The sequence below is a fragment of the Pygocentrus nattereri genome, chromosome 23 (genome assembly GCF_015220715.1).
Source record: "Pygocentrus nattereri isolate fPygNat1 chromosome 23, fPygNat1.pri, whole genome shotgun sequence".
NCBI lineage: Eukaryota > Metazoa > Chordata > Actinopteri > Characiformes > Serrasalmidae > Pygocentrus > Pygocentrus nattereri.
Window position 1 is genome coordinate 4406107 of NC_051233.1, and position 24480 is coordinate 4430586.

General features: G+C 44.9%; 3 protein-coding genes across 4 annotated transcripts; 1 reads left to right on the plus strand and 2 right to left on the minus strand.

Annotated features, from left to right (window-relative positions):
* Positions 1–2062: 2062 nt before the first annotated feature.
* LOC108443546 lies at positions 2063–9067 on the minus strand. Of its 2 annotated transcripts, none has more exons than XM_017724308.2 (2): positions 9004–9067; positions 2063–4864 (listed from the first exon to the last, which is right to left on the minus strand). In XM_017724308.2, exon 2 carries the CDS (start codon positions 4797–4799, stop codon positions 2985–2987), a length of 1815 nt encoding a protein of 604 aa, XP_017579797.1. In that variant the 5' UTR covers positions 4800–4864; positions 9004–9067; the 3' UTR covers positions 2063–2984. The 2 variants fall into 2 exon arrangements, with proteins under 2 accessions (XP_017579797.1, XP_017579796.1); XM_017724307.2 differs by lacking the exon at positions 9004–9067 and adding an exon at positions 6529–6747.
* A 31-nt stretch (positions 9068–9098) lies between these two features.
* Positions 9099–18411, minus strand: surf2 (surfeit 2). The gene is made up of 6 exons (XM_017724310.2): positions 18174–18411; positions 16744–16895; positions 13699–13802; positions 11462–11665; positions 10029–10174; positions 9099–9207 (listed from the first exon to the last, which is right to left on the minus strand). The coding sequence occupies exons 1-6, from the start codon at positions 18246–18248 to the stop codon at positions 9118–9120; spliced, it is 771 nt and encodes a 256-aa protein (XP_017579799.1). The 5' UTR covers positions 18249–18411; the 3' UTR covers positions 9099–9117.
* An 823-nt stretch (positions 18412–19234) lies between these two features.
* c23h9orf16 (chromosome 23 C9orf16 homolog) lies at positions 19235–21985 on the plus strand. The gene is made up of 2 exons (XM_017724312.2): positions 19235–19547; positions 20698–21985. Exons 1-2 carry the CDS (start codon positions 19460–19462, stop codon positions 20919–20921), a joined length of 312 nt encoding a protein of 103 aa, XP_017579801.1. The 5' UTR covers positions 19235–19459; the 3' UTR covers positions 20922–21985.
* Positions 21986–24480: the final 2495 nt, after the last annotated feature.

Below are 24480 nucleotides of genomic sequence, written 5' to 3' on the forward strand. Positions count from 1 at the left end.
CGTCTTGATTCAAGCTGTGTGAGAGAAGCTTGGAAGGTACAAGATTATCATCTAAAAGCCACCATCAGGTTGCAACTAATTCATGTTAGGCCTGCATTCACAACTGAACCTCGAAGATTACGCCTGTTTGATTTCTGGTTTTCCAAGTACAACTGTTCTGGCCTATTATGACCCAAGGTGGCTTTATGTGTGCTGTGAACAAATCCTGTAACTGTAAATAAGCTGTTAAGACCAGTTAAAAGGCTCACGTCACTCGAGGATGATTCCTGCATTTCGTCGCTCTTATTTGTCCCAAAACAGGGAAATTTCACCTCCGCAGTCCCATCGGTGGGTGCAGTGAAGCCCCACATACACACTAGTGAAGACACACACACCAGGGGGCAGTGAGCACACTTGCCCGGAGCGGTGGGCAGCCCTATCCGCAACGCCCGGGGAGCAGTTGGGGTTTAAGAAGAGTACTTCAGTCACAGGCTTAGGGGATCGAACTGGCAACCTTCTGGTCACAAGGCGGGTTCTTGAACCTCCAGCCCACTGACTGTCTTATTAAACCTTAAGATAGCAGCTAGTAACTGGATTGCCTTTCAGTTTTAAACTAACTGAACGTCTAGTAGTAAATCTGTATTATACTTTGTTAGGTTATTATTTGTGTAAAGTCCAATTTACTCAATTTTAGTCTTGTTACTAAATTTTTAAAGGTGAAACATTTGTTTTACAGCAATGCTGGGCCATTTCTATCGATCCTATCATTATGGTATTTTCAAATTCTGGAAAATTAACTTGGAAATGGACTTATCTATAAATCAATCCAATGTCAACATTAACCCTTATGGTGTGGTGTTGATGTGTTTCTTACTCAGTGCTCTGGTCGACCCACCACATTATTGTTGTGTTAAACCAATACAACCATAACAATTTATGCAAAAATACCAGATGTTTAAAATATCACAACTGGCCAGCGTAGGGTCCTCCTTTAGCAGCTGTAGCCAGTCAGCAGCCTGTCCATGTTGTCCACCCTCTCACACAAACACACACACACACACACACACACACACACACACACACACACACACACAGCAGGTCTTGTAGGAGGAGAACAGAGTGAAGGACACAGCACCTCCACACTTTTACCCCCCACGGGTTCAGCCCAACACCACAAATGTGTGGGGGTGAACAGAGTGAAGCTCTGAAAATGGGTTATTTTATATGTTCTTCACAGAAAATGAGCAAAGACCAAGAATCTGAGGTTGAAATAAGAATAAATCAAGACCTGAACACCACACACGGGTCAAGCAATTTAGGAAATTCAGTGCAAGAGTGATTTTGGTGAAAAACAAGCATAAACGGGCTGATGCAAGTCAACAATACCATTTATTTAGTGAATTCAAGCATACAGACATGTACACAAGGTGTCAGCCTCAGGGAAGAAGCACTAACAGTTTCTGTGCACGTCTATACTTAAGTCACAAGCGATGGGGCATCTGGTCCATTCAGCAAGGTATGTTTGCAAACACAGTGGAAAAAATACCTGACGGACAAAAAGGTCCCACCATATCACACAGGTAGAGATTTTAGGGTGTTCGGGTTCTGTCAACACAGACGAGCTAAAACCATAGTGTGCAAGCTGGCTGACCGTACTCCCCAAACCTGATGATCTTGGCACTGGAGTCCAAGTTTTGCCTTTATTACAGCTTCCGTTCTTTTTTGGGTGGTTTTTCCAAAGAAATCTGCAAAGACACTTCTCATACATTTAAAGTTCAGTCTTAGAAGTTTGTTGCACTTTCTGCTTCTCCGATCCAAGTAATCCCAAACTCATTCAGTGATGTTGAGGACCTGGACCTGAGGGGGTGGTCAGTCCACTGTTCTGAGAACACCAGCAGCTTCTTGTTTGACTTGCAAATGTTCATTTTTGTCTATTTCTTTTTCTCAGTGAGGTTCTTCTTAAACAGCTACACATCCTTCCAGACCCACAGCGCCAAGCTGTCTTCTCACACTGGAAGGATGGATAAACACTTGCCTCTAGAGTAGGTTTATCTGATGGGGACAGTTCTGGTGGTCTACCATGATAGATGTTAGGAGTGCCCTTTTTTTTTTTTTTTTTAATTTTATGTTAAAAATCACTTTTAATCATTTCCATTTTTCCACCTGTTTTCGTTTGACTGTCCTCTTCATTACAGAAGTGGATTATCTTCTATTCAACCTCCTTAGAAATGTTTCCTGAAAACTTCATAACTAGTAACAAGAATTCCTAATAAAACTGCGACTCTGACTAGAAAATAAATAAAATAATGTTGGTCTCTTGTCTTTTGAACAGCAGTGTATGTCCCAGAAAAGCCTCCTTAGTGTTTTAAGTGTGGGCTTAAGTTCTATATGTGAAAACTGCCTCCAGTAATGCTTACTTGATGATTCTGCCTGTTACAATTAATACATCATCGCTGTCCAAAGAAAAACAAGCATCTCCAAAATAGTAACTTTACAGGAGATGGCAAAAACCTTCCATACTTTCAATGCAAGAGATTTTATTCCATGCAATTTTGGAGCATTTCTATTGGTCCAATCATCATGAAATTTTCACATGATGTAAAGGAGAACTGTTGAGCTCAAATGACGCAGAAAAGTAAAAATCGCAAAAAATTGGAGGGACACGTTTTTCATTGGACAGCGACAAATACTTATACTTAATCCTCCAACTATAAACAGCTTCAGTGAATAATACTGAATACCTGTTTCTCCATCAATGAGCAGAGGCTGGATGGAATGATAGAGTGAAAGAAATGTTGCTGTGGATGTTAACATGCCAGTTTGAGTCCAGCAGCGCTCACGGTTGGTTCGACAACCCTTGCTGGCATTAATTCACTCTTTAGCGCAGTGGAGAGATACCCTGAAGAAGCTGACAACACCAAGACTTACATTTAAATCACAATAGCAATCACATAACTCAAGTCTTTCAAATATAGCAGCTTTTTTTTCTGAGAACGAGCATATCTTCACGTCTCCTGCCTGCACATCGCATCACCTGAGCTAGACGCAGAGTTCTCCCCAACTGAATGGCCCACCACAAACGGAAGATCAGCAACTGTCGCTTTGAGGGAATCCGTGTAGTTGGTCTTGGCCATCCAAATCTGTCGTCTAACAGCCACGGATGCTGCCATGATCCTTCCGGAAAGCTCCGCCTGATGCGAGGAAAGCTGGAAGGTAAACTGTCCGATGAGTTTCAGCTCACTGAGAATGGTTGGAAGCCTTTGGGAAGGCTGTTCTTCCGAGATCTCCTCCAAAAGACGCTTTTGATAGTCTGTCATGTATCGTAGATAGTTCGCCGTCTTGGCTAGCATGCCCGCCGTCTGGTAGGCCTTTTCCACGAGAGCTTCGGTGAACTTCCAGTGTTCAGGAGGAATGGAGTGTTCCTTGTTCTCAGAGGGCCTGACCGCTTGAAAGATGGCTGACATGAACCCGTTGATCTGAGGCATATGGTCATAAGCTGGAGACTGGCATTCGTGAAGCTTATATAACTCTGCGAAGATTGGTCTGAAGGGTTTCGAGCTTGCTGGGTTGGACCATGTGATTTGTACGAAATCTTCAAACTCCGGCACCATGGTTGGAAGAGGTGGGTCAGAGCAGTTTGGTGACGCGGGAATTTCGATACCCAAGTGTTTGGCCGCACGGCTTATGAGATTCTGCAGCTCTTTGGATCCGAGAACCTCTTGTGTTGGCAAATCGCTCACAGACGGCTGAGAATCAGTCTCTCCTTCGCCTTCAAGTAACAAACCTGACCTTAAACCGCAAGAGACACCTACCGGGCTTTCTTCTTGTTTCACTACGACCGATGGGTCAATGGATCCAGTCACCATGGAATCGACATTCGAAACGGTCTGTTCTCCTCGATCCACGTGGGACAAGCTGAACGCCTGAGAGATTTCCACAACATTTGGACAAACTGGAACAGTAAGTGCTGAGGAACCTTTCTTCTCCAGAACATCTATCCTCCGTTCCAGCATGCTCCACTGCATTTGCATGGCCCTCTGCTGGGCTTCCAGCTTCTGCTGCACCATCTCCAGCAGACGCCCGTTTTGTCTTTCCAGCTTGGCGGATCTCCGCGATTCTCGCCGCGCCCTCTTGCCCTTGACAGATTCGCATGAGGAATCAGAAGTGGTCCAGGATGAAGATGAGGATGAAGATGGGGAATGTTTGCGCCTGTGTCCACGGCCCCGGCTACCATGCCTCTTGCAGCATGAGCGACACCTAGAGGAATGGTGCCTTTTGTGGGAAGTGGAAGGCATTGGTGGAGGATTCGCCTGCTCCACCGATGGAGCTGGTTCTGACGTGTGCTGCAAGGCTAATCGTGACACGTACGTGCCTTTAACAATGCCGGCGTTCGGTTCAGATAAGCCCGGAGAAGGGGAGAGAATCGTGAACATCACTGGTACCGTTGAAGATGATGGAGCCGGCGCTGCCATTTCCGTCCGCGACGTTGTCGGCGTGGCAGGTGCCATCTTCATCGGTTTAGATTCCGTAACGGCAGCAGGTGGAGTCACTGGCTCAAGCTTGGGATGAACTCCACTCTGAGCAGCTTCATGTTTCTTTTGCTGGGTTTCCTGGTGCATCACCTCCTGCACCTTTGTGAGACGTTTGATGCAGGTGCTCCAGTCCATCTTGGCACAGTGGGGGCACTTTCCGTACTCCAGGACGGCTTCCTTGGCATGCTGAATGCCCAGGCAAAGCAAACACTTGTCATGGGTGTCCTTGGACTGGATTTTGTAATTGCGGCAGGCACACCACGTAAATTTCACAGTCGAGCTTGCCATGGTGAACAGTCAAGTTAGGGATTTCGCAGGGTTTTTAAGATGCTCAGTCACTTATGCACACATTCCTGAAAAAAATCAAATAACATGATGAGTGCACTGGAGCATTTAACAAACAAAACCCTCCCAACGCAGTAACTCAAGTCAAGCGACCATGCAAGTTGGTGCATTACATAGAGTGCATTAACATCTATATAGTGTAGGGCTGTTTGTCACTTGATAAAAAAGCAATTTCTTATTCTCAGTGAATAAGCTTAGTCGTTACTATGCCATTTGAATGACATGGCATCTGCAAATCATTAAAAGATTTGTGCTTCACTGAAAGGGAGGAAACCCACACCAGCAGGATCTCACGAATGCGTAACAAATCTGCGTGAAGTAAAATTAAATGCTTGCTGCTTTCAATTGCATGTCTCTGTTTACTTGATTATTAGTTAAAATAACTGCTAGACAATTTAATTAAAAGCATAATTAAGAACGACAGCCAGAATATAGAATAATAAACAGTTTTGCATGCATTTATGCACGTATGCACCAAAAAGAACATGACCAGGCATAACATCATGACCACCTCCTTGTTCCTGCGCTATGGACCCTCACAGAGCAGGTACTGTTTGGGCGGTGGATCATTCTCAGCACTGCAGTAGCACTGACGTGGCGGTGGTGTGTTAGTGTGTGTTGCGCTGGTCTGAGTGGATCAGACACAGCAGTGCTGTGCTGTATCCAGCCAACAGCGTCCTGTGACCACTGATGAAGGACTAGAGACAAATTGCAGCAGATGAGCTGTCGTCTCTGACTTTACATCTACAAGTTGGACCGACCAGGTAGGAGTGTCTAATAGAGTGGACAGTGAGTGGACACAGTGTTGATCCACTCATACCAGCACAACACAATCACACCACCACCACTACGTCAGTGTTACTGCAGTGCTGAGAATGACCCACCACCCAAATAGTTATAGTATATCACATTAATATATCGCTGCTGTCGGAAGAAAACTGAGTATCTCCAAAACGGCAACTTTACAGTAGAAGGAAAAAACCTACTTTACTTTTAATGAAAGTCAATGGAACCAGAATTTCTTCCAAGTCATTTTGGCTCAATTGTTTTGGTCCATTCTTCATGAAATTCACATGCAATGTAAAGGGTGCCGGGTACTTTCAAAATATGTCAAAAACAGAAAATACGAGGTTTTCTCCCAACAGCAGCGATATGATATGAATGATAATAGAGGAAAAGCATCCATCAGTGCCCATACACGCGCACCCTACAGAGGATCCGGGGCTGTTCCGCTATTAATCAGCCTCTCGTGACTACAACACTGGATTTAATATTTAATACCGGTATTAAAAACACCCGAGCTTGATTTTCCCCCCAGAACTCTGAGCTCAGGTAGGAACATACAGGACCAGATGAAACGTGGACACTAGTGTGGTCCTCACACCTTCATCTCCCCCCAGTTCATCATTACTCAGCCTCTTTTTCGGCCCGACTGCGGGTCTGCGCAGAATTTTGCGCCCTTTTATCCTCGACGCTGGAGTCTGCATCTTGCTCCAGTGTTCTCGTTCCACCTTAAACGCCGCAGCAATCCCGTTTAAGGTGGAACGGCAGGCTGGCCAAGTTTAGCGGCATTTATGCGCCGTTTTGCTGCAGCGAAGCCGCAAAGTCGGACCGTATTTGTGCGGCGGTTTAGCATGAGCGCGGAAAAACGCGCACAACACCAGTTTCTTACCTTTAAAACCTAAAAACCGACGCGGCCGATTCAGCCCAAAGCCATGAAAACAGACGCGGTGGTCCGCCTTGATGACGTCACCCAGCCTGCGCCGGACACTCGTCCTGCCGCAGCGTCTGCGCCACTAACGTTTCGTTCCTTTATAAATATTCACGCGATCACCTCGCCGTGTTAATGAAACGGGTGACGGTTTTAATCAGCTGCGTACATCTACGTGTAGCACACGGTGCTTCAAAGCACGTTGGAAGGGGGGGCTACACCGAATTTTCACAATTTCTGCACGTCACCCAGGCAGAGCTGCTCACAGCGCTGGTGATGGGAACCAGACGTCCACCTCTAAAAGCTCCCTCAGTGATCAGTAATCAGAAATGAAGTCACTGCCTGGTATCTGAGGCACGGAGTGCGTTTACAGGCACTTGATGCACCCATAGGTGCAGAAAATCAGATTTGAGATTCAATCAGAGCGTTTACATGGACTAATCAGATAGTGGAGAAACTCCAGGTCTACACGAGTCAGACAGTAATCAGATAGTGGAGAAACTCCAGGTCTACACGAGTCAGACAGTAATCAGATAGTGGAGAAACTCCAGGTCTACACGAGTCAGACAGTAATCAGATAGTGGAGAAACTCCAGGTCTACACGAGTCAGACAGTAATCAGATAGTGGAGAAACTCCAGGTCTACACGAGTCAGACAGTAATCAGATAGTGGGGAAACTCCAGGTCTACACGAGTCAGACAGTAATCAGATAGTGGAGAAACTCCAGGTCTACACGAGTCAGACAGTAATCAGATAGTGGGGAAACTCCAGGTCTACACGAGTCAGACAGTAATCAGATAGTGGGGAAACTCCAGGTCTACATGAGTGGAGAAACCCCAGGTCTACATGAGTCAGACAGTAATCAGATAGTGGGGAAACTCCAGGTCTACACGAGTCAGACAGTAATCAGATAGTGGAGAAACTCCAGGTCTACACGAGTCAGACAGTAATCAGATAGTGGAGAAACTCCAGGTCTACACGAGTCAGACAGTAATCAGATAGTGGAGAAACTCCAGGTCTACACGAGTCAGACAGTAATCAGATAGTGGGGAAACTCCAGGTCTACACGAGTCAGACAGTAATCAGATAGTGGGGAAACTCCAGGTCTACATGAGTGGAGAAACCCCAGGTCTACATGAGTCAGACAGTAATCAGATAGTGGGGAAACTCCAGGTCTACACGAGTCAGACAGTAATCAGATAGTGGGGAAACTCCAGGTCTACACGAGTCAGACAGTAATCAGATAGTGGAGAAACTCCAGGTCTACATGAGTCAGACAGTAATCAGATAGTGGAGAAACTCCAGGTCTACACGAGTCAGACAGTAATCAGATAGTGGAGAAACTCCAGGTCTACACGAGTCAGACAGTAATCAGATAGTGGGGAAACTCCAGGTCTACATGAGTCAGACAGTAATCAGATAGTGGAGAAACTCCAGGTCTACACGAGTCAGACGGTAATCAGATAATAGGGAAACTCCAGGTCTACACGAGTCAGACAGTAATCAGATAGTGGGGAAACTCCAGGTCTACATGAGTCAGACAGTAATCAGATAATGGGGAAACTCCAGGTCTACATGAGTCAGACAGTAATCAGATAATGGGGAAACTCCAGGTCTACATGAGTCAGACAGTAATCAGATAGTGGAGAAACTCCAGGTCTACACGAGTCAGACGGTAATCAGATAATGGAGAAACTCCAGGTCTACATGAGTCAGACAGTAATCAGATAATGGAGAAACTCCAGGTCTACATGAGTGGAGAAACTCCAGGTCTACATGAGCCAGACAGTAATCAGATAATGGGGAAACTCAAGGTCTACACGAGTCAGACAGTAATCAGATAGTGGAGAAACTCCAGGTCTACAGGAGTCAGACTGTAATCGGATTTTTGCTTTTCAACCAGCCAGTAAACCCACAGAAGACAACGTGACGTAAAACTCAAACCTCATGTTGTGGCTTTACATGAAAACATGAACACACATCGTCTAGAAGATGACGAATATTTAAATAATGCAGAGAAAGTTGGCTGCATCGTTGCTCCAAACACTTCTTGCTTATTTCCGGTACCGCTGTCTGTTTTTGCACATGCTCAGACTGAGAAACCTGAAAGACGTCAGAGTGAGAGCTCACAGCACGGAGAAATCTGCCGACTGAGATAAAATCCAGCCTCTTCCGAATTTAATAATCGGGGTTTCTAGATCGGAGCGTGGTCTTTACATGACCATTCGAATAATCAGACAAGCGCAGAGATCCGATTCCGATCGCATTATTGAGTGCACGTGAACCCTCACTGCTTTATTTTAAGATGTCTCATGGTCTAGCCTTCTCCAGGAGCCCCTGATGCATCAGTGAGAAAAGATCTCTGCTGTTTCCTCTTTGTGATTCCATAACAAAGCATTTACAGGACATTTAGAGTGGGGTCCAAATGGGTCCTACCATGAAGGTGAGCATCGCTGGAAGGTTTATGGATCTGAAACGTGCCTGTGAAGCCGTGTCACGGTGATGCAAAATGGATGAAAGTGGAGGCAGAGTTAATGCACACATCAACGTTTATTTTCCGTTTTTTACTTGGCAAACAGGCTTAAAACATTTTCTTTTTCTGTTCTTCTTCAATTTCTTGCTGAAACTGGCAGACTGGACCTGTAAAAAAGGATTGAACTGTAAGCACATTCATTCAAAATTAAACGACTTTAATTGAAATTCCACCCATTTTTCAAAATTTCTGTAAAATCCAATCATTGAAATGTAAAAATCACTCAGACTGGTTTGAAATGGTTAACTGTACAGAAACAAACATGATCTCTTTACAGTGGTGGTGATGGGAACCAGGGGTCACCATGTCTACAACACATTTATTTACTATCCAGAACCACCATCTTCATCTTTAATGATGGTAAAATAGGCATAAATTTAAGAGAAAAATGCTTTTTCCTTGGGGACTATTTTGCCTTACATCACCCTTTATAACTGTTGTCAGAACAAAACCTTGTATCTCCATTTTTGTCGATTTTCAGTTTTTGACATAAATTGAAAATGCATGTTGTGTAAATTTCATGAAGGATGGACCAAAATAAACGGCCAAAAATAACTTTGAAAAAATTCTGGTTCCATTGACTTTCATTATAAGTAAAGTAGGTTTTTCCCTTCTACTGTAAAGTTACCATTTTGGAGATACGAGGCTTTGCAGCGTTGTTGTACATATACATACATACACACACACACAGACACATATACATATATACGTGGAAATGAATGGCCCAAAATGACAAGTAAATAAGTAAATAAATAAGTAAAAATCTAAAATCTTCTCTAAACTGTATCAGGACATTTTTTTGAGTAAACCTCCCTGAATGACTTTATTTACATCTTTACTGTTTACATGTGCAGAAATGCTGAGAAATCTGTGGAACTGCTCTTTCACTCCAGTCTTTTAGAGTTGCATTCTATTTCACTGAACTGACCTTTCTGCGTTTCTCTGATGCTTGTTTTTCCTCTTCCATTTCCGTGACCTCCATATCGTCCTCATCTGTTTGGAAGTCGTCGTCATCGTCGTCGTCTTCCTCCATTCCTTCTTGTTCCTCTGACTTTTTTAAAGTGAACATAGAGGCTGTGGAGAAGACGGGAGGGGTTACATATTTTTACATGGGGTGGCGGAGCAATAGGCAACGTAAACACCACATAATTCTATGAAAAGTAACGGTCAGCATCTGAAACGCTCACTAAAAACCCAAGCATGGCGTCACAAAGAAGAGCAAATCATACGTTCTGCAGCTACGAGCAGCAGTCGCGATTCGTCGATCTGAGGGCGACGATTCAGACGCACTGATATGTCAATGTTAGAATTCGAATAATTGATTATAATATTAAAGTTTGGGGTAAATGAAATTCTTAGACTATTCTCAAATGTTAAAAAGGAATTTTTTTGGTCTAAACAGCAAATCACGTCAAATCGTGGTGAGAATTCATGATGCACTGAAAGGTTTCCTAACAAATCGTGATCACATCGAATCATGATGCCCGAAGTTTCTATAGTCTGGCTGCAGACACGCGCTCTCGGCCCCGGCCCCGTCACGCGCCCTCGCGCTCTCGGCCCCGGCCCCGTCACGCGCCCTCGCGCTCTCGGCCCCGGCCCCGTCACGCGCCCTCGCGCCCTCGGCCCCGTCACGCGCCCTCGGCCCCGGCCACGTCCGCGCGCGCGAAGACAGCAAAAGTAATTGGTACCACGTTGACTGTACATCACAATCTCCTAGAATCCTTAATGAGCTCTATTTTAATAAACATTAATTAGTTTTCTGATAACCGATTCTAATCATCAGCATGGCTTTCATGAGTTTTAGTAGTTTTATTTTTTCCAGCGAATAAACCCGACATTCATGTCTTATCGTCATGGTTTTACTGCGAACTTTCTCATATTTAATTACCTTATTATCAGTATGACAACACCAGTTAAGCATAGTTCTTGCCCAGCAGTACATGGTTGGGTTTTTCCCCTCAAAAAACCGACAAAAACACCGTGGTGGCAAAGTGGCACTGACACCATCAATAGGCTGGCGGTGCACGTCAGGCTGAGAGTGCATGCCTGCAGCCAGACCCCTCTCAGAAATTTACACAAGAAATAAAGTGATGGTCAAGTCTGTGGATCAAACGACAGACAGTCCAGTCTCTTAAGAAAAGTATGGGGCCATAAAGTGATCAAAAAACAGCCCAGATGTGCTTTTATGTTTGGACTGAAATCAGCCTGAAATGAATGGAAGTGAAGGGAGAGCTTGTGCCTGAGCAGCTCTCATCCATTAACCGGCTTCGGAAGGCCAAAGTCAAGCTGTGAGTCACTCCACAAGAGGCTCTTTTCTCCAGCTCTGTTATGAATAACAAGCATGAGTGATCAGGTGCTCACGTGGATAGAGGTCCGACATGCTGTCGTCCGTGTCGCCGTCCTCCTCTCCGCTGGAGCTGGGGGCCCAGACGCCGCTGTCCTGCTTTTGCTTCTGCTTGCGTCTTTCATTTGAACTCTCCACGCCATCATCTGTGTCTTTGGGTTGCTTTCTCTGCCTGAGCCTGGCTGGAACAAACTTCACACCTTGTTTCACACACTCCTCATCTGAAATGAGATCGGACAGCAGAGTCGTGAGGTTACTGTTCAGCTGCTATAATAGACAGATCTGAATTTTAGGCTTGAGCTAAAGAAGAAACAAATATCCTGGGGTTTCAGTCACGTGATTTTTCTGTCTTAGCCATATTTGGGACCGAATTTCTGGCTTCGCTGCTCCGCATGAATGTAACTAGAGGTGAAAGGCGGCTAAAATGATTCTCCTTACTTTAATAAGAAAAACATTCCCTCAATAAAATAGTCTGAGATCCTCACACAGTTTCCCCTGAACTCCTGATCTCACTTAAACTGGTGGAAACCAAATTAGTGTTATATTGATCTCATACTCAGCCCCTCTCCCTAATCTGAGAGTCTTTCAGAGCATGTAAAAGCACAGAAGCCCACCGGCTCTTCACGTCAGGGTGGGTAAAGGATCCCCTGGTGCTGCATAAAGAGGAGATGAACTCTGATCATAGGAGGGAAATGACATCAGCTCATTAACACAGACGTGATCAATGCTGGCCTTCAGAGAACTTCAGCTGATGTTATTAGCTGAGAGATGAACAGTCGGCCCCCTAACGGAGCTGCAGACCCCCGGTATAACTCTACTCTCTGTTTCTGATTTAAATGACAAGCGTTAAATATCAGACTGAATGTCGTGAGTTGGAAAACGACGTCGTGTCTCGACAGACGTGATTCTGTAAGTTTGCTGGTGCAGTTAGTTCAGAGTTCAGCTCCTGTCCTGAAACCCCTGAACTGCATAACTGGGTCTCCTGGTTAAAATTCCTGATATTATCAGCTGATTAATCCCTTCTGGAGCTGAACGAGGCGTGAACATCAGAGAGAAACACTGAACTACACAGTGCAGCGGCTCCAAACCTGGAGTGAAAACACTGAATTAAAGGCCCGAGTGTCTCTCAGCTTTTCGCAGAAGAACCGTTCACAAAGCACAGCCAAGTGAAGACGTCGTGCAGCGCAGCCACTCCCTGACTCAGCCCTCAAAATAGCGACGACTGTACGGTGTGACGTCATGTGAAACGCAAGAATAAGTTTGTGCACCTGCTTCTTCTGAAACCAAAGGTATTAATAGTAAGATTTGCCTGTTTTGCTTCAGTAACAGCCTCTACTCTTCTGGGAAGGCTTTACAGTAGAGGCTGGAACATTGCTTTGACAGGAAAGCAATACAAGTGAAAAGAATTCAGTATTTAACAGCCTCGCAGTCCATTCAGAGCTGGTTTTTGAGGAGCCTGGCCACTTCCTATGTCCCCCATTATATCAAAGACAGGGTTGCTAAACAGCAGGGGGCGCCCACGAGCAAGTCCTCAATGAATGGGAGCGAATGGAGCCCAACGGCTAAAAACGAGGAGTTAAAATATTTTCTAATCACTTAAAAAGAACTTCCCTCTCATTTTAGAAAGTAGAAGGATGGATTTCACTAAAAATAGCAAAGAAATCTCACCTGGATGTTTCCTTTATTCTACACTAAACGGGTTTTGGGCAGCAGGAGGCGGGCTTTACTGCTACTGAGTGCTGATTGGTTGGCGAGCAGAGCAGCTCATTGGCTGTTTGTGCTCACAGACGTCCTGAATATACATGAGGCGCCGTTATAAACTCCTATAACTCGAGTTTAAAAGCTTTTAAAAGTATAAGAGCAGTGTTAAAATGTTTTATGCTCTCCTGTGTTTAGGAAATGATCGTTTGCTTTAAACATTAAAAATATTTAAGTGTTTATAAACTATGATTTTCCTCAAATGCTCCATCTTAACCCATTCACTTTGGACTCGCTCAGGAGCGCCCTCGGAAGACACTACAGGGTGGTGATTCTCCTCTCTACAAGTTCTCTGGCACAGAAACTCTGACTCTGGACTGCCCTCTAATGGACGTACTGCTTAACATCCCTGTCAGCCTGAAGGATGCATGGGAGCGTGTGGGCAGTGACAGGTAGACCGTTTAAAAACGTATTTATTTTAAACGGAGAATAACGAGGCTTTTAAAAGTGCAACAAAAACCCAGTCGGTTTAATTCTATTATAGAGTGGTACTTACATTGTGCCACAGCTTTCTTGAATCGCTTTCCATTGACATGCCGGAGGACATGGTGAGGCACGCGATTGATGTGTCTCAGGGTCAGCTTGCAAAAAAGGCGATTTCTGCAGTGAAAGAAAATTCAATGTTTTCATGAACAGCAAGATTGACAAATGCGCCCTTTAGGGGTCGCCACAGTGGATCATCTGCCTCCATCTTGCCCTATCCACTGCCTCCTCTACTTTTACACCAACCATCTCCATGTCCACCTTCACTACATCCATAAACCTTCTCTGAGGTCTACCTCTTCTCCTTCTACCGGGCAGCTCCATCTCCAACATTCTTTGCCCAATATCTCCACTATTCCTCCTCAACACATGTCCAAACCATCTCAACCTGGCCTCTCTGGCTTTATCTCCAAACTGCTCCACCTTCACCGTCCCTCTGATCTGCTCATTTCTAATCTTGTCCATCCTCGTCACTCCCAACGAAAATCTCAGCATCTTCATCTCCACCACCTCCAGCTCAGCCTCCTGTCTTTTAGACAGAGCCACAGTCTCCAAACCACACATCATAGCAGGACGCACTGCTGTCTTGTAAACCTTCCCTTTCACTCTTGCTGCTATCCTTCTGTCACACATCAGCCCTGACACCCGTCTCCACCAACTCCATCCTGCCTGCACCCTCTTCTTCACCTCTTTTCTACACAAACTAAGTGTTAAAGTAAAAATAGATTTTTAAAAAACTGCTATCAAATCCACCCTGGGATAAAAATCCTTCATGTAACGACACCATTTTCTGCAAAAACACTATTTGTGCGCAGATTTTGGTTCATCAGTAAAACAAGTAAGTGTTTTGTTTGTGTGTGTGTATATACAGTACGTGTGTATGCGTACGAGTGTGTGTTTATTTTATTTGCACAAATTCTTCCCAATTTAGTCGTATCCAATTTCACCCACTAGTTAGAGCAGGGGTCAGCAACACGTGGCTCAGGCTCTTTTACTGCCCTGTTGTGGCTCCACAGCTGAATCAGATCAGTAGGTGATAATAAAATAATCCTCCTCTACATTAAAATAAAGCTCTGCTGATCCTTCAACACAGTTAATGGTCTGAAACACTGGAGTTAATGTAGAACTGCTCATTCATCCTTTAACCCTGAAGATCAGCGCAGACGGCTGGTCACCATAGCAACACAGACAACAGTCTCGACCAGCTAGTAGCTACGAAAAGGCAAAGAGAGAGATTTAAGACGAACATCGATAATTTGGAGATGATCAGATTTATTTGCGTTATAGTCACTCCAGCTGTTTTCCGGATACATTTAACCTGCAGTGAGAAACTGACAGACACTAAAAAGTGGCGAAGCTGAAGTCAGTTTGGAGCCACAGCTACATAGTGAGCGACATACTGGCACCTCAGGCACCATTTAAGGTGGAACGGGAAAATTCAAACAAGTAACTGGTGAATGAGAAGCGACATCAAAAAGCTGAAAGTTGAGAGACATTTAACAAGAAGCTGTTCTTCTTTCGAGGAAGAGTTTCCTGCTAGAGATGCGAGAAAAGCGGCTATAGCTGAGCTGAAGCTTAAAGTAAGTCTATTTTCATTCATATTATATTTTTTGGTCTGTACTAGAACATCAGCACATTTACAGCCAAGATGGTAAAAGGTTACTTCAATAAAATGGACATGAAATGTCGTGGCTCCCAAGCTAGTTTGATTTTTGTCGAAACTTGATTTAATTGGATCTTTTTAACATTTGGGCCGCCGACTTCTGAGTTAGGACTCCACCAATCACATGGTACCACCAGCGCTAGGAGGGTGAAGGCAAACACAAGCTTCCTCTGAGACCTGTGAAGCACCAATGCAACTGCTGCTAATACAACATCACCGGACAGTTGAACGCGCTCAGAAGAGACACTAACCGCCAGTTCTGTTACGTGAGGTAACAGACGCCTACGCCGACTAGCATCACGCTGAGTGGTGTGGGGGGGTAAGGGGGTCCTTCCTACCCACCCAGAGAGAGCGAAGCCAATTGTGCTCTCTTGCACTCCCAGTCACAGATGGCTGCACCACCTGGGAGCCCCTGCAAACATTACACACTACTCTCAAAAAGTTCAGGATATTTGGCTTTCAGGTGAAGTTTATGGAAAAGGTGAGAAGATCACGCTGCAGTGATGTTATATCGTGGAAGCAGGGCGTTCAGGTAGAAGCACGCGGTGGTGTTTTCTTTCCTCGTCTCAAACAGCAACTGAAACAAAAGCCGACCGCAGTGGTGGGTTTAACTCACCCCAACAAACAGTCTCAGTGTCTCAATAACTCGCCAATCGCCCTCGAGCATCAACTACAGCTTCACAGCGACGTCTCATCTGTTCACTAGTCGACTCGTCGTCTGCTGAGGCGCGGCGTCCCACTGTTCTTGAAGGGCGGCCCTCGGGTCACCGAGGTTCTGGGGTACAGAGTTACGAGCCTCTACACGGCGACTCGGCTGATCCCATAGGTTTTCTATGGGATTGAGGTCTGGAGAAAGTGCAGGCCGCTCCATTTGAGGTGCCCCGGTCTCCAGCAGCCGTTCCCTAAGGATGCGACCTCGATGAGCTGGAGCGTCGTCGTCCATGGAGATGAAATGAGGCCTGTGTTGTTCGTGCAGAGGCGCAGTGACTGGATTAGTGATGTTATTCAGTAGTTTGGGGCCACTGGGTCACTGCACCGCTCACAAAGTGTAGGGCAGTTCTGTATTGACTGGACACCACACTGTAACACCACCACCACCACCACCCTCATTAAGCTCCTTGTTAGAGAACAGCAAGTTGTGCAGAAACTCCTGAAACACTGAACAGCTGGACATGCGCATTCAGAAGTTTAGAGGTCACATTAAGCTCACCTGAAAAGGTTAGAGTGCGTTTTAGATTCGTCCTGAAATTTCACCCGAAAGCCAAATATCCCGACTTTTTGAGTGGTGTATGTTAAAAAACAGATTTTTTTGGATGGCTGATTTCTCACAGTCTTTAAAATGTGTGAGCTGTGGGAAACACCGACATATCTCGAGAGGGCGGTGACTAAACTTACGGTTCTTTCGTGCTCGGGACTAGATGTGGTTCATACTGGCTGTAATTGAACTCCGAGCCGGCACACAGTTTCTTGAACTTATTCCCAGATGTGAATTTCTGCAGCTCTGCAAGGTTGCAGGGGAACTCGTGGCCATTCAGTGTGCACTTGATCTAAAAACAGAAAACAAAGCGATTTTTTTGGATGTCGAATCACTCCTGGAACACACGAACTTAAAAACATCACAGCAAACCCAACTGCTAAAGCACTGCAGTAACACTGACGTGGTGGTGGTGTGTTGTGCTGGTCTGAGTGGATCAGACACTCAGTGTCGCTGCTGGACTGAGAACAGTCCACCAACCAAAAACATCCAGCCAACAGCGTCCTGTGACCACTGATGAAGGACTAGAGGATGACCAGCACAAACTGTGCAGCAGCAGATGAGCTGTCGTCTCTGACTTTACATCTACAAGGTGGACTGACAAGGTAGGAGTGTCTAATAGAGTGGACAGTGAGTGGACACAGTGTTTAAAAACTCCAGCAGCACTGCTGTGTCTGATCCACTCAGACCAGCGCAACACAGACTAACACCACCACCACGTAAGGGTCACTGCAGTGCTGAGAATGATCCACCACCCAAATAGTACCTGCTCTGTGAGGGTCCATGGGGGTCCTGACCACTGAAGAACAGGCTAACAGAGTATCAGAGAAACAGATAGACTACAGTCTGTAACTGTAGAACTACAAAGTGCAGCTATACAGTAAGTGGAGCTGATAAAATGGACAATGAGCTGTCCATGAAGGAGGTGGTCAGAACGTTACGCCTGACCAGTGTAGTTTTAAGGTTTGTCACAGCAACTAACGCCTCTATGTAGACCTGCCAATTCAGTTTACAGCAGTTTAGACCAGCCCACTCACACTTAGGTTATAAGGAGTGTTTCATCCCAGGACAGCCAATCGGAACAGAGCTCATCTACATACACCAGTCTTAAAGGAACAGCAACAAAACCTGCCTGTTTTATTCTAACAGATAAAGGAGGGCAGGTAAAGATGAATATGACTGGTTTGAGTGGTTTGCATTCAGGTCTGTTACGGAGCCCCGCTGATAACGCGTGGCCACGAGTTAGTAAAGCGTGGGAACGAGATCCTAATGTGGCCGCGACCTCGTTCCCACGCTTACCGGCAGGGCTCCGTATGAGGTCCTGTACGAATAAAAACAACGCTTAATAAGGCGTGGGAAAGAGACGATTAAGTCGTGGCCACCACTTAGTAAAGCGTGTTCTCGCTCCCACGGCGTAGCGAGCCGTGATCTCGCTCCCACGGCTTACTAAGGTCGTGCCCACGCATTAGGATCTCGTTCCCACGCGTTAACAAGGCGTGGCCACGCATTATTTTCATCGTCAAAAGTTAGTCAGCCTCGTAGCCACGGTTAATTAGAAGCAGAAGAGCACCTTCTTGTCCTCGGTGAGCTGCAGGAAAGGCTGGCTGCGGAGAAAGTCTCTGAGCTCTGCTGGCAGCTCCTCCATCGGCGCGGACCTGCGGCTCCTCCACGTGGAAACACCTCGCGTTCCTCACAGGCTCTGAAACACGACACGACACGACACGACACACCAGCCCACCCTGCAGCGCTTACACGGACAGGCTTACCGACCGCGTCCAGCCGCGTCTGCGTTCAAAGTCGGCCCGACTCTGTTTGGTGCGCCCATGACGTCACGGCACGGGCCCTCAACTCAGCGACGACCTGAACAGCGCCTGTGAGTGAAGATAAAACAAAATAAAGTAAAATAAAACCGCGTTTCATCAATAATGAAACAATAAATTAATGTACAGTACAATAAAACAGCGCATTTCCACGAGTTCATCAAATTAATAAAGTAATAAAATAACGTAAACCGATCGCACACGAACCGAAATAAACTAACCTGATATTAAATATAACATTTAAATATATAATATACAGCATGGATTCCCCTGTTAATGTCTTTTTATTGCCTAGCGCCATTTGATTCACTTACAGTAAAAGAAAGCAAAATAAAAAAAAGTCCGTTGATTTAGGCTAAAGCTTTTTATTTCATTCAATTTATTCAAAATAAAATCAAATTACATCGTTAAATAAATGAAATACCCCCCCCCCCCCCAATATTGGCGCATCAGAAATAAAACAATACACCGAAATAAAGGGTTTATGAAAATACGTTACAAAATAAAAGTCTTTATTTATTAAAAATGCGTTACTACAGATAGCAGTAGATGCTGATTTATTCCATCAGTGATTAAATAACAGAATGAGTAAGTAAACGTAAAGAAAAAGAAAAAGTTTAAACCAAAATTAACACTATTAGAAACGTAGCTAATAAATAAATAAATTAATTAATTAAAAAATAAAAAAAACACAAACAAAAAATCAAAATATTTTTAAAAATGGGCAAAAAAATTAAATGAAAAAATAACAATAACAACATTGCGTATTTCCCCGATATAAATAAATGTGATGTTATCGTCCGGCACAGACTGCAGGGCCCTGCGGTCAGTCAGCTGACCGCTGCTGTTCGCTCGCTGCACAAACACAGCGCCTTAAATCGGCTTTTATTCCCGTCGCTGTGGTTCCAAGTGAGGGTAGTTGTCTGTTTTATGTGCGGGGTGTGATCAGCCGGCTTGCTGCTCTCATTCAGCGTCAGCTGGCGGTGGTTTCACTCGGCTGTCCGGTTCGTATCGGTCACAAACGGCGTGCTGTGAGATGAGAATGTCCGGGCCGAACGGAGACCCGAGCATCGCCGAGGACGACGGCGTTATTATTACCGACGAGGACGAGTTCAGCGAGGAGGGTGAGTTGGCGAGGTCCGTCATACAGCACACGAGACCAGGAGATAGACGAGGCTTCCCTGTTCGCTGGAATCCTCCCGTTCCACCTTAAATAGTGCAGCTGTAACGACGAACTGAAGCACCATTTAAGGTAGAACGGGAAAACTCGGACAAGACGCCGGCGAATAAGGAGACTCCAGCTCCGTTTAGTGTCCCTGCACTCTTAAAGACGGTTCTCCGAGGGTTCGGCACCGGTTCTGTGTTACGTGGAACCTTCGCGTTGATGAGTGTTTTAACGGAGCCCCGCTGCTGACATCCTGTATAAATCAAAAATAATGTGTGGCCACGACTTAGTGAAGCGCGAATGAGAGGATTAAGTCGTGTCAACGAGACACTAATGCGTTCCCACGCCTTGCCAAGTCGTGGCCACGCATTAGGATCTCGTTCCCGTGCATTATTTTTATTGATAAAGGATGTCACCATCGGAGCTCCGTGTTTTTTTTATATGGTTCTGTATAGAACCTTTTTGAAAATGGTAGCACCCAAAAGACCATAAGCTCTAGCTGCAGTGACACTGACGTTGTGCTGGTGCGAGTGGATCAGACACAGCAGCGCTGCTGGAGTTTTATCACACTGTGTCCACTCACTGTCCACTCTATTAGACACTGCTACCCTGTCGGTCCACCTTGTAGATGTAAAGTCAGAGACGACAGCTCATCTGCTGCTGCACAGTTTGTGTTGGTCATCCTCTAGTCCTTCATCAGTGGTCACAGGACACTGTTGGCTGGACATTTTTGGTTGGTGGACTGTTCTCAGTCCAGCAGCGACACTGAGGTGTTTAAAAACTCCAGCAGCACTGCTGTGTCTGATCCACTCAGACCAGCACAACACACACTAACACACCACCACGTCAGTGTTACTGCAGTGCTGAGAATGACCCACCACCCAAACAGTGCCTGCTCTGTGAGGGTCCATGGGGGTCCTGACCACTGAAGAACAGGGTAACAGAGTATCAGAGAAACAGATGGACTACAGTCTGTAACTGTAGAACTACAGAGTGCAGCTATGGAGTAAGTGGAGCTGATAAGATGGACAGTGAGTGCAGAAACGAGGAGGTCAGAACGTCCTGCCTGATCGGTCAGCGCTGTTTTTTTTCCCTTTCTTTAACACCAGAATACACAGCCATCAACTCCATGCTGGACCAGATCAACTCGTGTCTGGATGACCTGGAGGAACGTAACGACGCTCTGAACGGAAAACTGCACGAACTGCTGGAGTCCAACCGGCAGGCCAGGCAGGAGTTTCGGGCTCAGCTGACCGAGAGAGACCAGAAGGACCAGAAACGGCCCCCTCCTCCCCCTCCCTCTAACGAGGACTCACCACCCAGTCAGGCGTGATGGAGTGGACATTACAGATTAGGTGTATGTTGCTGTCTAGAACCCCTGCTGATCAGGCCTCGGTCTTCCTTTGCACGATATCTCCCAGATCTCCGGTCCAGTAGTCCAGCTGCACTGCACGTTTGTGTGTATGTTCTACTGAGGGAGATCAAATCCCCACAGTGAGAAACAGGACGTCATACAGCCTTGCAGCCCTCGCAGACGAGCACAGACGGGGGCTGCAGGTGTTCTAACGCTGCTGTCGGAACAAAACCCAGTATCTCCGAACCGGCAAAAAAAAACCCGCTTTACTTTTAATGCAAGTCAATGGAACCAGAATGTTTTCAGTCATTTTTGGCCATTTCCTTTGGTCCATTCATCATGAAAGTTATACACAGTGTAAAGAGCAACAGGTTCTTTAGATGATGTCAAACTGAAGCACCTTCAGACGGCCTGTACCTGTTTTATTGATTCTGATCTTTTATTTCTTGTTTTAGTTCTTCTCTTAATTCTTCATTACTTTTAACTTATTTTTATTATATTTATTTTATTAATCTCATCTTCTGATCTTAATCTCATCAATTAAACCTCGTTTTATTTTTCTCTTTTTTCAGTTATTTTAAATGTTCTTTTAATTTAAAATGATTAAATATAGATATTATTGTCCCTGTTTTTTGTAAATGCTCGGCTACACTGAAAACGAGGGTTGCCCTCAATGTACTCGATTGACTGATTGACAAAAATGGACATAAAAGGTTTCGTTCCGACAGCAGCGACGATCAGGACAGCTAATGATGGTCATTCTTGAGCCGAATCTGAACTGTACAGTGCAGGTGGACGTGAGACTGCAGCTGGGAAACACCGCACTCAGTCTACAGCCAAATTCCTGATGTATTTATTTTTAACTTGTATGGATCATTCCGGGTGAATATTCCACCATATAAAGAGTCTTAGATCTGTAGACGTCATACATTGTACCGAGAGAGTACACACAGGTTGTGTCTCATTACCGCCCTTAACTGTTGTGTGTGTGTGTGGCTTTGTCTTGTTACACAAGTCAAAAAATAAAAAGATAAATCATCAAATATTTTAATAGACATTAAAATGACTCAAATGCAGAAAAAACAAACGTCAGAAAAAAAAAAAAAAAAATACATGGTACTTCCAGCTGCTATAAAACAACTTTTTTTGAGATCTATTCCTTTTTTTGTCATTTGTAGAATAAAAATAGATTATGAAATGTACATTTTTCCTTTCTGGTGTCTTGCTGTATTGCTGTGGGCCTGGAGGTAGGACTCGAGCCTCTACCCAGTCCCACAGCATGATAGCTTGCCTTAATCCTCAATTCCTCGTTTTTTTTATTAACGTTAACGTCATTCTGTTGACAAAGGACCACAATGTTTCACAAAAAAAAAAAAAAAAAAGTGAACCGCAGTTAAGGTCGTTTGCTGTTCACGCGTTTTCTGCTGTGGCTACAGCTTCTGCTGACGTACGGCTTCGAAAAACTGGCCTGAAAATACTGTAAAGGAGGTTTTGAGCTTGACCGCTACTAAAAAACATTCAGAAATGAGCCGCGGGGGACAGAACTAAGCAGTTGAGACACACTCATGAGCTCAAAGTGACTAATACTGTGCAGGGCGCTTGACGTTCGTGAGGATTGCAAATTACACCACGCCTGAGTAACTACCCCTCAAATAGTCGGTCAGTAGTGGTAAGGTTACTGACCGACGCTCAAGCCTACTGTCCGTGGTTCAATTTAAATGACTCCTGCCTTTCAGCAGGCAGACAGCGAGACAAGCTCTTTACTGGACCAAGTCTGAATCTGGAGGAACATTTTCCACTGTTCCCCTCCACATCGGTGATCCTCAAGCCTCCCCGTACAATCTACATTCCTACAGTGGATGATCCAGCGATGCTCCGCCCACAAATCCTTCATAGTGACTGTTGCTAGGTTGGGCAAGCTTTACAGATCAGGTTGCATGTACAAAACCTTGCATCTCCAAAATGATGACTACTTTTAATGCAAGTCAATGGAACCAGAATTTTTTCCGAGTCATGTTGAGCCGTTTCTTTTAGTCCATTCATTATGAAACTTGCACATAACGTAAAGAACCACAGGCATTTTTTTTTTAAGAAAACACGAAAATGGAGATACGACTTTTTCTGACTAAAGCAATATGCGTGCTAATTTTTATTCAAATTTTCTGCAATCTAGTCGAAGACCAGTCTTAATCCACGTTCTAGCCTTTAGTTTACCTCGTAAAACTACATCGTCACGTAAAACATTAATGCAGGTCCGTTTAAAATGTAATTGGAGAATAATCTAAATAGGCGTTTAAGGCTGCGTTCACATTACAAGCCTCGTTGCTCAGATCCGATCTCTCTGACTCGATGGTTCACGCTTGTTTAGGTCAGTGATTCAAATCGGTCATTAAATGTGACGAACCGGCCTGAACTGACCCTCATGAGCTCCTCCTCCTCAGTAACGTCACACGACTGAATCACTGCATCATCAGCACAAACTAACGAGCAGAACGAGCTTCGCTGAGAAGATCATTAACTCTGATCAGCTCTCCGCTTCATTATTAGAGCCAGACGGAGGAGAAGAAGGTGAGATGAGCTGCTTTTCCACCGTTTAGAGGCTTTGACGTCGTGGCGATGTTACCATGGTAACGCAGTGGAGGAAAAAAAAAGCAGATGAATTAAGATCCGAGCATCACATTCAGGTCACATGGCCACGAATCGGATACGTGTCCGATCTAGGACCACATATGAAAGTGGCTCAGGTCGGATTTGAAAAGATCAGATCTGAGTCACATCAGTGCAAAGAATCTGATTTGTGCCACTTCAGCCTGGAAATGTGAACACAGCCTAAAGCTTCGTTTACCCAGCAGGTAAAAGTGGCCCAAATCCGATCTTTCTGTGTGAACAGCACTAAATCAGATTAAATTGTCAGTTTCGGTTTCTATTTGTAAACATCTTCAGTTTGAAAACTTAACTTAGGTTTATATAAAAACAGAAATCGCAGACAATACGTAGCCTCACAACTCGCCCTTGAATGAGAGTCAGATTTTGGTGAAACACCTGTTTGTCAGCTACACTGAGAGGTTCTGATCAGAGTCTGTAGTTGGCAGTAATTTAGAGAAGTGTTGGGGATGCATTTACAGAAAAGATTTGGGTGACTATTGATTAGTGTTTATTAGGAACATCAGCCTTGCAGCTCCATCAACCAACTAGAGAACATGCAAACCTGGGTTACTTGGAAAAATGTGTAAAATAAATTTCTCCATTCTTTTAACTTTAGCAAGTTATTTGTCGTTTCAAACTGCCTAGTTTTGATTAATAACTCCAACATGAACAGGATTTAAAACACCCTGTAAAGTTTGTCCAAATTAGTAACAGTATTTGTGGGCAGAGAACGGTGAGGTCAACTTATTATTCAGTTAATAAATGCCTTCAGAAGATCAGGTGTGTCATATGGGCTGTAATTAACCGCAAAATAGCATCTCTACAGGAGGGGGAACGACCACCGCCGTACACGAAAAGGAAGGACGCGCTTCCAACATCATAGCAAAAAGTC